General features: G+C 33.9%; 2 protein-coding genes across 2 annotated transcripts; both read right to left on the reverse strand.

Moving 5' to 3' along the window:
* Positions 1 to 3,250: 3,250 nt before the first annotated feature.
* On the reverse strand, positions 3,251 to 6,512 carry LOC110711980. The gene is made up of 3 exons (XM_021890419.1): positions 6,295 to 6,512; positions 5,687 to 5,777; positions 3,251 to 3,499 (listed from the first exon to the last, which is right to left on the reverse strand). Exons 2-3 carry the CDS (start codon positions 5,775 to 5,777, stop codon positions 3,375 to 3,377), a joined length of 216 nt encoding a protein of 71 aa, XP_021746111.1. The 5' UTR covers positions 6,295 to 6,512; the 3' UTR covers positions 3,251 to 3,374.
* A 474-nt stretch (positions 6,513 to 6,986) lies between these two features.
* Positions 6,987 to 11,865, reverse strand: LOC110711960 (mediator-associated protein 2-like). The gene is made up of 5 exons (XM_021890398.1): positions 11,668 to 11,865; positions 11,172 to 11,325; positions 8,089 to 8,167; positions 7,916 to 7,999; positions 6,987 to 7,562 (listed from the first exon to the last, which is right to left on the reverse strand). Exons 2-5 carry the CDS (start codon positions 11,307 to 11,309, stop codon positions 7,180 to 7,182), a joined length of 684 nt encoding a protein of 227 aa, XP_021746090.1. The 5' UTR covers positions 11,310 to 11,325; positions 11,668 to 11,865; the 3' UTR covers positions 6,987 to 7,179.
* Positions 11,866 to 12,242: the final 377 nt, after the last annotated feature.

Raw genomic sequence — 12,242 nt, forward strand, 5'->3', positions numbered from 1 at the left:
ATCACGGGCACTAATTAAAAATAATTATTTATCCATTTATGCCAATGTTATAAATATGAAAATAAAGGTATATAATTGCAAATCACGGGCACTAATTAAAAAAGGAAAAAAATACCAAAAATATTAAGGACTTGTTCTCTTCATCTGAAATAAAAAGATGTGATCTGATCTGATCTTAATAAGCTCTAATCTAGTCTAATATGAATTATCCGATCTAATCTGATTTAGTAATTTGACTAAACTTTGACCGCATTTTAATACTAAAGAAAAACATCATCAAATTGGCTTTTGTTATATTCATCTCATCATGTACTTTTTAAATATGTAATTATCATAATTTTTTTAATACGCAATTAACGATATTTAGCAATAAGTATGATAATTCAAAGTTTTGATATAATTTGATCTGAAATGTTTTTGGTGTGGTCTGATCTGATATGAATTTATTAAGAATAAGTAAAAAGTATCTGAAGCAAGTTGAAGAAAACAAGTCCTAAATACATATAATCACAAGATTTGATTAAAGTAGCAACCCAAGCCACACACTAATTGTTAATTATAATATAGATGCTCACGGAAATACTAATATGTTTCACAATAAATGAAACGGTTTAATTTTCTTACTTTCCAACACCATCTTGACCTTTAATTTTTGCATAGGGAATAAACATTTAAACAAATTACTATTAAAAAAGCATATTTAGAAACTATACATTATATATACATGTATAAAATGTAATCAAAGATGATAAATGAATAATGGAAAAGATCAAAACGTTGCATGTTTACCATAGGTGTCAATTCGGGTCAACGAGTCGGGTTTGAGTCGGGTTAGTCTGGGTCGGGTCAACTCGAGTCGGATCAATTCGGGTAAATATCGTAATCTATGCAGGTCGGGTTTGGGTTGGGTCATGTTTGAGTCGGGTCACGTCGGGTCATACATCTTATCAGGTTTTTGGTCGGGTTTAAGTCGGGTCAATAACAGGTCGGGTTATATTTGTGTCGAGTGAATAATAGGTCGGGTTTAATTCGGTTTTTAACGGGTTAAAATGAGTTAGGGTCATTCTCGGGTTTGAGTCGGGTTTGGTTCAAGTCAATTATTTGCGGGTTATAATCAGGTCGGGTCATTTCCAAGTCAGGCCATGTTCGGGTTCGGGTTTTAAATATTGGGTTAATTTGGGTCTTGGTTTGATTTCAGGTCGGGTCACATCGAGTTCAGGTACATTTTTCGGGTCGGTTTGTTAACAATTCATGCATTGACGTTTACGTTTTATCATTATCAATTTCTTCATTTATTACATTTTTCACTTATTTTAGGATAAATAATTTTATATAAGTTTAAATTCGAACTAATGAGATCATGTAAACTTAAGATAAGATATAATAAGTTCATATTAATTCCAATAAGATAGGTTTAGTTAAGATTTGGAAGACCCTATTCTGATCTATTTTTCATTGATTCCACTCATTTTAGGAAACAATTTCAGATAAGTCTATATATGTAAAGAGTCGTATGTATTGAACTATTAACTATTGAGCTTATCATATTAACTCGTTTGCAGAAGCACACAACTACACAAGTGACAACGTAACTATGTAACTATATGTTAATAAGGTGGTCTAAATTGAATTTAAGGTGATTTGAAATCGAGTCAGATCAATAACAGGTTAGGTTGAGTTTATAATGGGTCAGGAACAATTTGGGTTGAATTTGAGTCAGGTCAATAACAAGTCGTGTTGATTTAGGGTCAAGTTGGTAACAGATCGGGTTAAATTTCGGGTCGGGTTAGTAAAAGGTCGGGTTAAATTTGGGTCGGGTTAGTAACAGGTCGGTTTGAATTCGTTGGGTTGGAACAGGTGATGTGAATCAAGAGGCTAATTCTTTTGAAAGGTCCAAGACACTTTTAGAAGGTCCAAATAGCTTCATTATGAGCTGCCCAAACAAGGAAATAAATAAGGAAAGGTCTACTAGTTCAATAGGGAAAAAAGGAAGCATGATTTGCAAAGAAGAAGAAATGGAGCAATTCACTTCCGGCGAGGAGCACGGTGGCCACGCGCTGGCTTCCCACCACCGGACTAAGCCCAGCTACACGCTGGTGTGGCGCGTGTCACCTTGGATGGCGCGTGTGGTGGTGTGGTGGCGGCGATATGAAAAGAATGATTTTCTTACTTAGTTTATTTCTAAAGTTTTGCTTGCAAGTTTTTACTTTTCACTTGAAAGGGTTTTTCTTGGTTTGAGCACTTAGGATAAGTTTTATTTTCTGTTATTTAGTTCTATAAACTTCCTAAGGTTGTTAGGAAGATTTTTAGTTAATTAGAGTTTGTTTAGGATTAGTTTTCCTATTCTAGTTAGAAGTAGTAATTCTATTCTAGTTAGGATACTTGGGGAACAAGGTTAGGGGTTTGTCCTAATCCTTGTAGGAGTAGAATTAGTTGCCTCTTATGCCCAAAAATAGGAGGTATTTTCGTGGCTTTTAGATAGAGAAAAAAAATCAGATTAATTTCAATACAAATTGTTTAACTTTGTTTAAACTTTTCTTTGCTAGTTTTCAATTCAAGGAGTTGTTTTGATAATAAGAACGTTCAATTCTTAGTTCTAGGAGTAGTTTAAGTTTTGTTCATCAAAATACTTAGTTCCAGGAGTGGTTTAGGTAGTTTGAATAGGCATTGAATTCGTTCCAGGAGTGGTCGTTTTGAAAGTCATATCTGGTTCGTTGTTCTTAAATTGTTCGATTTTCTTAGGAAATTCGGAAGGCTTTTGTTACTTGTGTGATTTTAGATTCTTTATTAAGTTAAGGGGTTTAAATCCACATCAACAGGTCGGGTTAAATTCGGGTTTTGACGGATTAAAACGGGTTAGGGTCAATCTTGGTTCAGGTCGGGTTCAGTTCAGGTCGATAATTTACGGGTTATATTCAGGTCAGGTCATCTTCTGGTCGATTCATGTTCGGGTTCGGGTCTCAAATACTCGGGTTAACTCGAGTCTAGGATTGGTTTCAGGTTGGGTCATATCGAGTTCGGGTCACCATTTTTCCGGGTTCAAACAGGTCGATTAATAATCGGATTTAAGTAAATTTTTCGGGTTGGGCCAACTTTTGACACTCTATTCAATGTGGCACTATATTGTTACAAAAGGTTCATGCTTGATTCACCTGAAAATTAGATAAATCGTCCATCATAACATCTGATTTTATTTTTTTTTAAGTAAACATTATTAATTCAGATTTACGAAAAAATAATAACTTGAACATAATAGCTCAAACCAGAGACGTCAAATAGAATCATTACTTTCTTAATAAATTTGTTTGACAAGAATAATCCCTCAAAATACATAACACCATATTGTGTAAATCAAACAGTAACCTACAAACAAGTTATTGATTTTTATTTTCTTTGGCATCAATATGTCTCCAAGGATTTAGAGCCTCTCTAGCAGCCTGAGCTTCAGGCGAATTCTCCCAAGCCCGCTTTTCCGATTCCAGAACTGTTACCTTGTCATCTGCATTGAAAAAAATAAATAAATAAAAAGCATTAGGAAACTTGAAAGCTACCTAAATTCACATTGCACAATGCACATACACTTCAGAATACTTGAAACTTGTTTTACAATTGACATATGAATGTGCTTAATGTCTCACAAGTTTTTTAGGCTTATTAATATAATCACCCTTTAAATCCCTAGCAAACAGGCCGGAAGGACTATTTACCCTATGTCTTTATCCATCAACACAAATCTAGAAAACAACTAAAACAAGTAAACCCCCCCCAAACCACAGCTATGTACTATATTCCAGGTATGAAACCCTTCATCTAAAGCACAGGACATCAGCAATATATCCTCGAGCACTCAGGCTACCAAGACATGTCCTGATGTCCAACATAAAACTTTAATTCAGATGACTATCAGGATCTGAACATGGATAATAGCATCCTCAAGAGCTCACCTTATCAAGTCTGCATTCAATTGTGAAGCAAATGTACTTAATACAATTTAAACAACCAAAGGTTTTTAATTGTACCCATCCAATTGAGCAAGATATAGCTCTAGGTACACCCAGATGCATAATAGATATTACACCCAGACTACCAGACCTGAGGAGGTTGAATTGGCACATGCCAACATGAATAAAGCAGCTATCCTGAAGTAACCAAGGGCTATGTCACTAACAAGAAGGGAGGTGTAAAATATCAATGAAAAGGATAAATTAAGAGGTAGACTCAGGATTCTTTGGAAAATTAAGCAGCAATTGACCTTGGCAATGACCTAATGACCAGTGTTTTTTGATTATAATCCCCCCTTCCCCCATGAACTGTTAACTGAAAAAGGCAACTTAATATAAGAGTAATAAATTTTGGCCTAATTTACAAACCTAAGTGAATCACATTCCAGTAACCAATCTTGCACTAGCAAATTAACAATGCTTCTGACCTATACCAGGACTATTAGTTTTTTATTAGGCACCAAAAAAGAGACTAACTCTTACACATAAGAGCACATAAAAATATTGGATGGTGAAGATGGAAGGTGGAAACCAAAAGGAGATTCATTGTTTGTCAAAACAGAGAACTAGAATATCAGTAGTAATGAGTAATGACTCGTCCTCTCCCTACACTTCCACCAACAAGCTCGTTAGATACCAAGGAATTTACTACATTATCCATCATGGTACTTTGAAACAATAGCCATTCAATTATGAGCATGGCATCAAAATGTGAGGCATCCCTTTTTATCAATACCCAACCTTGCACAAATATATGTTACGTATCTAATATCACATAATAGGCAGGTCAGGTAAAGTGAACATGAGACACAACACCTATAATATCTCAGTTTTCTTTCAGCGGCTACTTCCCCAATAAGATAAGATAGTAATCATCCTATAGCCCACACAGCTCTAGCAAATTATAAAAACTGCAAAGTCCTAACAATATTCAGAGCACCAAATGTACAACATTCTCATCAATACCAATTTAAAATCCTGCTAATGGCTCCAAGTTAAAAGATACTAAAATTAGAACCACATATCAGACTTATTCTCGAAGGGTCATGAGGTCAAACCCTTCTTAATAGTAAAGACAAATCCTAAATCAACTTTAATTGTAGTAACATTATAATAGCTGGAATAACTTGCTATTGAATAAAGGGCTCTCATTCTGGTCAGTTATAATTTATAACTAAAATCAGATGTTTGATAATAGTATGATCCAAAACTACCCACAAAAGGAACTCAAGTTTATTAATGAATAAATTAGGTAAATAAGCAAGCCCCCATAGAACATTGGGTCTTGTCAATTGGCAACTACGACACCTTAGCTTTCACGGTCCCTGGGTGTTGGATACTAGAGAAGATGGCAGTTATTAAGTCCGGATTGATAAAGCAAACAAACTAAACTTCTCAACGGCATGAGCGGTAAATCATCATCTTGAAATTCTCACCAATTTTGGCAATATATATACTAGCCATAAGAGCGGCAGGAATATTCATAGTTCATATAGATCATCGATCTTTGTGTATATCACTTCACAAAGCATGATAAATGGAGGCAATTCATCAGTTAAATTGTACATTGCTAAGTGGGCACTTTATCATATTCTGAATGCAAAATGTACATGAATAGAACTAAGAAAAAATGAAATATTTTCGGGAAAAAACAGAAAGAAAGGAGAAATGGAGATTTCTCACACAGAATCCAGTTTTAATCATGAAAAACTCCATGGAAGCTCCAATCATGGCAGAGCCCACTGCAATCTTCACATACCAATCCAGGAACTTCATCTGCCACACAAAAAAAAAAAAAAAAAAAAAAAAAAAAAAAAAAGGGGGGGGGGGGGGGGGTTCGGACTTATAAGTACCAATAATTCCAAAAGGCAATCATGCATAATTTGTTAGATGTTTGACCTCTAAATTGCTTATTTATTTTTATTATCAAAAATTCAAATATGGAACTTTGAAAATGGATCTTTTTTATGTTTTGGCTGAAAATACAGGATAATGTAATGAATATTGGCTGAAAATATACAAAACAAAAGCCTTTTAGCAACAAAACTCAAATCAATTACCAAAATTAGGGTTGAAAAAACGCATAAATTCTTCTCGATTAAGAATATAAACGTAATTTGCACATAGGAAAATTCTAGCAACAAAATCGCTAGTTATAATCTTCCAAACTTCAGTAATCCTAAGCAAAAGTTCATTAGTCTACCTTAGAAGAACCCTAAATTGACTATGAAACTAAATTTTAGATTATGAAATTGATATTCGATTATTGAAAAAAAGAATAAAAAAAACTTACTCAGAAGCTGCTTCAATGGAGAGAAAGCGCAGAAGCCGTATCAATGGAGGATTCAGAGTACACGTCAATGGAAAATGGAAAATAGAAAATGAGCAGTGCTATATGCCAGATTTGAGTTTTCGCTAATTTTGAGTAGGAGAAAATGAAAGTTTTTCACCTTGAATTTGATTTGCAAATCAAGTACTCCGTACGCTTATTACTTGCTTCATTTCTTTGTGAAAATGTTTATCAAATGGCAAACGGTAAATAAATTAACAATTTTGCTAGTCATCACGGCATATTTGTTCATCTTTAGTCATCATGATATGTTTGTAAATTAATCAACTGATGTAGGTACATTTTTAATAAAAAGTTGTTGAATCATTTACAGTTTTGTCATTTGATAAATATACAAGTATTTTGTTTATAAACTAGTATTTTCTATTTAAATATTTCTCATAGGATTTATAATTATCTAATTTGTTTCTTCAAATAATTTTTTCCCAACTATAAGACTATTGTTTTTGTTATTTTGGGAAATAAAATGGTGATTTACGTATGTAAGTAAATTTACTGAACTTAAGAGTTATTTTCTAGCTTATTTTAAAAAATTATCCTAGAATAATCATCTTCTTAAACATTTTTTTCTAGAAATTAATCATTATTAGCCATTAACTTAGATTTGGTAATTCACATCAGGTTATTCACCAAACTTTAAACCAGAGGCTTAATCAGAAGCCAGAAACTCAAACTGCATACTAAAAAGCAATTCTTACAAAATACTTTGTATCTAATGATATGTCATAGGTGCGAAAACACACAAAATTCAGGATCTAATCTATTGAAATCTTGCAATCTCATTGTGAAAATGAACTTCATGCATTTTTCAACAAATTACAAACAGTATCAAGCTTCACTATCAGTCTTCCTCTTTGATTTCTTTCGATGTGACAGCTCTGAGGTGCCTGAAACGGTGACATCACTTCGACCTCGCCCCGAGTCTTGAGCAGATTGATTGCTGTACCTCGATGGCTCAGCATGGGTTCTTTTTGAAAATTCCGATGCATCAGTGACTTCAGACCGAGAACTTCTTTTGCTAGTAGATCGGCTCCTACTTTGTGAATGTGGAGTTCTCTGACTCCTAGGAGGAGTCGAAAAGTGATGAGAAGAGGTTGTCATTGAAGTCCTGGAGCTCATCGGTCCTTGGTTTTTTGTATCATTTTCAAGGGCTATTAGTTCATTTGGATCTGGAAAATGAACCAGCGAGACATGCCGTGAAATCTTCCCAGCTGACAGGAAAACAGATACAGATTAGGCAGAGAAAACATATGGGGTGTGGCTCCTCACCCCAACTAGATTGATGTTTGAGAATAAAATTGTTGTATAGCAATGTTCTTAACTTTCAGCTGATAAGCTAAAAGGTTTATTTATAGTTATAGCATCAATATTTAGCTCTTTACATATGAGCTGAAATAGAAGTACTTTCCAACAAAAGTAATGAGCTAATAAGCAAAGTTTTCCTCTGTTTATGAGCTTCTACAATACAAGTTTAACTGATCTTATCATTTAGAGGTGTTATTTCTTGTTCTCTTTTTCCAAAATTTTCAATAATTGAAACTCGAAACGAAAAATTCAGACATACCAACTTTTGGCCCAGATGGAGAGGATAGGAAGACTGTGACATCATCCGTCTCAGAGGGATAGTTGACCAAATTATAAACTTTACCTGGAACAAACAAACAACCATCAAGAGGTAGCTAGGGTAGCATATGAAATTTATTCTGTTTTAGCTTTGACAGGGTTGGCGAAAAATACCAGATTTTCCTTCAAGACTACCCAAATGTCCATCTCCATCAAGATTCAGTGACACAGTTTGCCCATCAAAATCAGGAAACTATACAAACAACAAACAGCCTGTAAGAAAAAGACAATCCATTGCGCAACCCATATTCAATTCGACCCAAAAACAAATAAAATAAATAATAATAAAGTAGAAATAACAAGAAGAAGTAGAAACAACAATCATAGATTCATAGCACTATTTGCCTCACACATATTACTTTTACTAACATTTACTTAGTACTCCCTCCATTCCATCATATGTTATGATAATATACCAAGTATATAAAAGAAGAAACACTAGCATGTGGGATTTTGTTAGATTCGTCTCAATGTAAATTTCTGAAATGTCAGCTTTTCATTTCTACCAAACACATTATTATAGATATCAATGGTCAAAGATAGGCATTAAAGATAGTGCAAGCCAAGTGGATAGAACAGTAAGCAACAATTGGTTTACTCGAAGTTATAGTGTATAGGCAACCAGCAAATGTGGAAACAGAATACGATCACTTGTTTAGAGAAACGACTGACTTAAAAGAATGAAAACCCCAATCTATAACAGATTGTACAGCTTTGTTTCAAATAGCTTAAAAAGACTACACTCATCATTAACGGCCTTCCTGTTTGAAATCCCATTCTACATTGCACAAGTGAAGTGCAAAAACTATTTTCATCTTGGTTTCTTCAAAAAAAAATTATTCATCTTGGTGAAAGACACTTATCTTCAGGAAGATTATAATAAAAATTACACTCTGTCTTAGACCTAGGTTATTTGAGGAGGATAGGAAGTATAAATGAATAAAAGTCCGTGATAGTGGGACCCAAGGCTGCCAATTATAAAGTAAAAGCTAATAGATAAGCTTTACTAAAAGAACGTTAATTTAGAAATGGGACATCCAAAAAGGCAAATGCTAATTTACTTCAAGGACAAAGGAACAAGTGTAAGCAAGAATGTTATGATTCTGGCCAGAATCACAAGACAGGCCATTTTAGTGGATAATAATTAGGTATCACTTTCAAGGTTTGAATCTAGGCCTAATCAGTAGTAGCCATATAGAATATCTATATAACAAATGAGAAAGGGGCCAATCCACCTTCCGCTATTTAGAGGGTGTAAAATGCACAATGTCAAAGCTAATTGCTAAATCCAGACATGATCCAATTAATCCAACCACGCCTTCCCAAGTGTTAATATGCAAAGCACACATAGCTTAGCAGCCCTTCAACAAATCCTAAGCATTTTCCTTCTCTTTTATTCCATGTTGCCATTACAAGTTCTTTGTAAGTTAAATTCTAAGTTGGAGATACACACAGAGTTTTATATTGACAAGCCCACTTATTTCTCTCCATTATTTGCTTCCTGCAAAATCCATGTGTTGAACTTCTTTGTACTATAAAACCGTTATAGTACTGTACCAGTTGCATAATTTCATCTGAAAAAGTATACAAAAATAAAATAAAAGTTGATCCCCTACTTAATCACTCTAAGTGCCACATCTAGCTGAGGTTACATAGCCACCAGGCTGACTCCAGAAAATAAATGAAAAAATAAAAACTTAATCTACCAGAAAAAGGAAGCTTGAACACCAAAATTATACAGTTATACTTGAATTCATTTGACCATCCTACACTGCCAGAGTGCCAGGTACAAAAAGCAAACAGGTGCCTTATTAAGGATTCTGATTACCAATGAACCACTTTATATGGCTAACTAGGAATAGACTCACGAAATTTGTCAACAGGTCATTTTCAATGACCAAACCCATTCATGCACCACTATGATCTAATATTTTTTCAATGAGGAGAAGGGAAGAAGGGGAAAAAAAAAAAAAAAAAGGGCACTAGCATACTGATTTATTATTGTACAGATCTTGGGTATATTGTACCTTGGTTACATGCCTGATTCCCAATCAGGTGTCAAAGAACGCAGGAAATAACAGTGAATACTCAATGAGGCTGATAAAGATGAAGGATCATATCATGGCAGCATTTAATATGTGATAAGGTGGGTAAATGCTTTCCCATCCTCCCTCTCTTTACCTTCACTATACTTCTCAGTTTAGAGAAATTCTCAGTTTAAAATATTAGAAGATTTGAAGAAGATGAGCCTAAGAGACAATAAAATTGAATCTATGACAATAATTAGAAGAGATTGATCTACAACCACATTGCATGAGTAAAAAGAAGACATTCACAACTGAAATCCTGCAAACAAAAATGGCTTAAGAGTGTAATATATGTATTAAGCCGACCAGAAAAGTCTTAAAAAGTTCCAATAAATAACCTTCACCACAGGGGTTGCTCAAATTTGACAGTAAGGTATAGCCTGATACATTCTAGTCATGCAGGTAATGCACTTATGCCGAGTTTCCATCTCGGAATCAAAGTGGAATCAAGTTTCAGTCGAAAATGCATATTCTATAGAAGCTGAGATTGAGAGAATCAAATAAATACTCATTACAAAGATTACTCAATGATAAAAGTGAATAAACCTTACAGTCAGATTTCTAAGAAGTGGTCAAGCTCCAGAAATCCAGCCTTCACTATTTCAAACCATATATACTCCGAATGACGTAGATAATGACATAAATGGCTTCAAGCTCAAAAGGTGGCCAAGGGCGCCACAACGAGATACTAACAGGAAGAGTAAAAGTACATAAACCCATGAGATAAATCAATCAAGTCTCACACCAAACATAACAAATCATTTACTCTAAAACTGCTCCTTATGTCCCTATTTGTTCGCACCATTTTAAAACGTACATATCTTCAACCCCACTTATGCAAAATTTATAAAAACGTGATATTCTAAAAGTAGACGTTGAAATAAATCCAACAAGAGATTACTTCTTATAGAAAGTACTTTTGACCCACAAAAGTGCAACAAGGCAAACAAATACGGACAGAGGGCTTACTTTCCTACACATTAAAATTAAGACAATATTAACATGGCACCTCTAAGTTTTGAAAAATAATAATCAAAATTAAACAACAAAGAAAAAAAATTCACATGAGAAAAAATCAAATTAGTTTAATTGAGAGGGGAAGAAAATTACTTGATCATCAGGCAACTGAATAAGCCAAAGTTCAGTATCTTCATTCATCTCAATATCAATTAGAGATTCCTTGTTATCTTCCTTATAATCAGGCCCAGGAACATAACCCTTTTCCTTCACTTCTGGTTTGTCTTCCATTATTATAAATAAAATCCTGCAAAACATTTTTAACCAAATTTGACTCAATTTTCGAATTAGGCTTGAAAAATCTCTCTAAATTCTTCTCGCTTAAGAATATGAATGTCACAATTCTAGTAATTTCATAGTTGAATCCTAACATTAAAGGGTTGTGCAATACATTAGCAACCAAATTTGATTCGAAAAATCACATAAGTTTAGGATTCAATAATCAAATTAGGCTCATGATTTTCTTTTCTTTTGGTAATCTTAGAATTTAGAACCATTAGTTGAGATTTTCGAACCCTACACTTAATAAAATTAGATTAAACCCTAGATTGTGAAATTGATATGATGATAACTAAAACAAACAACTTACCTCAGAAGCTGCTTCAATGGGGATACAAGTACAACAGAGAACGTCGACTGCGCTTCAATGGAAGACAACGTTGAGAGAGACGTAGGGGGCGTATGACCCGCCACAGTTATACTTTATAAATGGGTTAGATCCGTTAATAAATTAATAGGGCGGTTTTTTATATTATCATTCAATTACGAGGCAGTGCGTATTAGTTTTCCTTTATCCTTTCATTTTTAAAACCTATCTATTTATAGTCATTATTAACTATTACTGAAACAGACTATGTTGACATCGTCACTATTCACATGTCACTATATTAATGATTTTTTTTTCCGCCTAAATGCAAAGATGATGTCATTATTTTATTTTATTTTTTTACTATCCTATTTAACTTTTTTGAAATTTTAATATTAGAAGTTTCCGCGTTACAATTGCAATCTATTACTATCAATTTATCCTAGAAAATTGAAATAATTTTATATAGCACATTTGGTTCATCAAGGATGGAATGGATTCTAACTCTATTTCAATCCATTCGAAATGATCCAACCAAACGACCCCTAATAATTGACCTCCTATCCCTCCTACATTGA

The sequence above is a fragment of the Chenopodium quinoa genome, unplaced genomic scaffold (assembly GCF_001683475.1).
Source record: "Chenopodium quinoa cultivar QQ74 unplaced genomic scaffold, ASM168347v1, whole genome shotgun sequence".
Lineage (NCBI taxonomy): Eukaryota > Viridiplantae > Streptophyta > Magnoliopsida > Caryophyllales > Amaranthaceae > Chenopodium > Chenopodium quinoa.

What these genes read in the sequence shown, in the direction of transcription:
- LOC110711960 (XM_021890398.1), bottom strand. Translation starts at nt 11,309, where the DNA reads ATGGAAGACAAACCAGAAGTGAAGGAAAAGGGTTATGTTCCTGGGCCT. An exon ending in TAGTCTTGAAGGAAAATCTG is followed by an intron (nt 8,000 to 8,088) that starts GTATTTTTCGCC and finishes TGTTTGTTCCAG; the next exon opens with GTAAAGTTTATAATTTGGTC. An exon ending in TCCATCTGGGCCAAAAGTTG is followed by an intron (nt 7,563 to 7,915) that starts GTATGTCTGAAT and finishes TTTTCCTGTCAG; the next exon opens with CTGGGAAGATTTCACGGCAT.
- LOC110711980 (XM_021890419.1), bottom strand. Translation starts at nt 5,777, where the DNA reads ATGAAGTTCCTGGATTGGTATGTGAAGATTGCAGTGGGCTCTGCCATG. An exon ending in CATGATTAAAACTGGATTCT is followed by an intron (nt 3,500 to 5,686) that starts GTGTGAGAAATC and finishes TTTTCAATGCAG; the next exon opens with ATGACAAGGTAACAGTTCTG.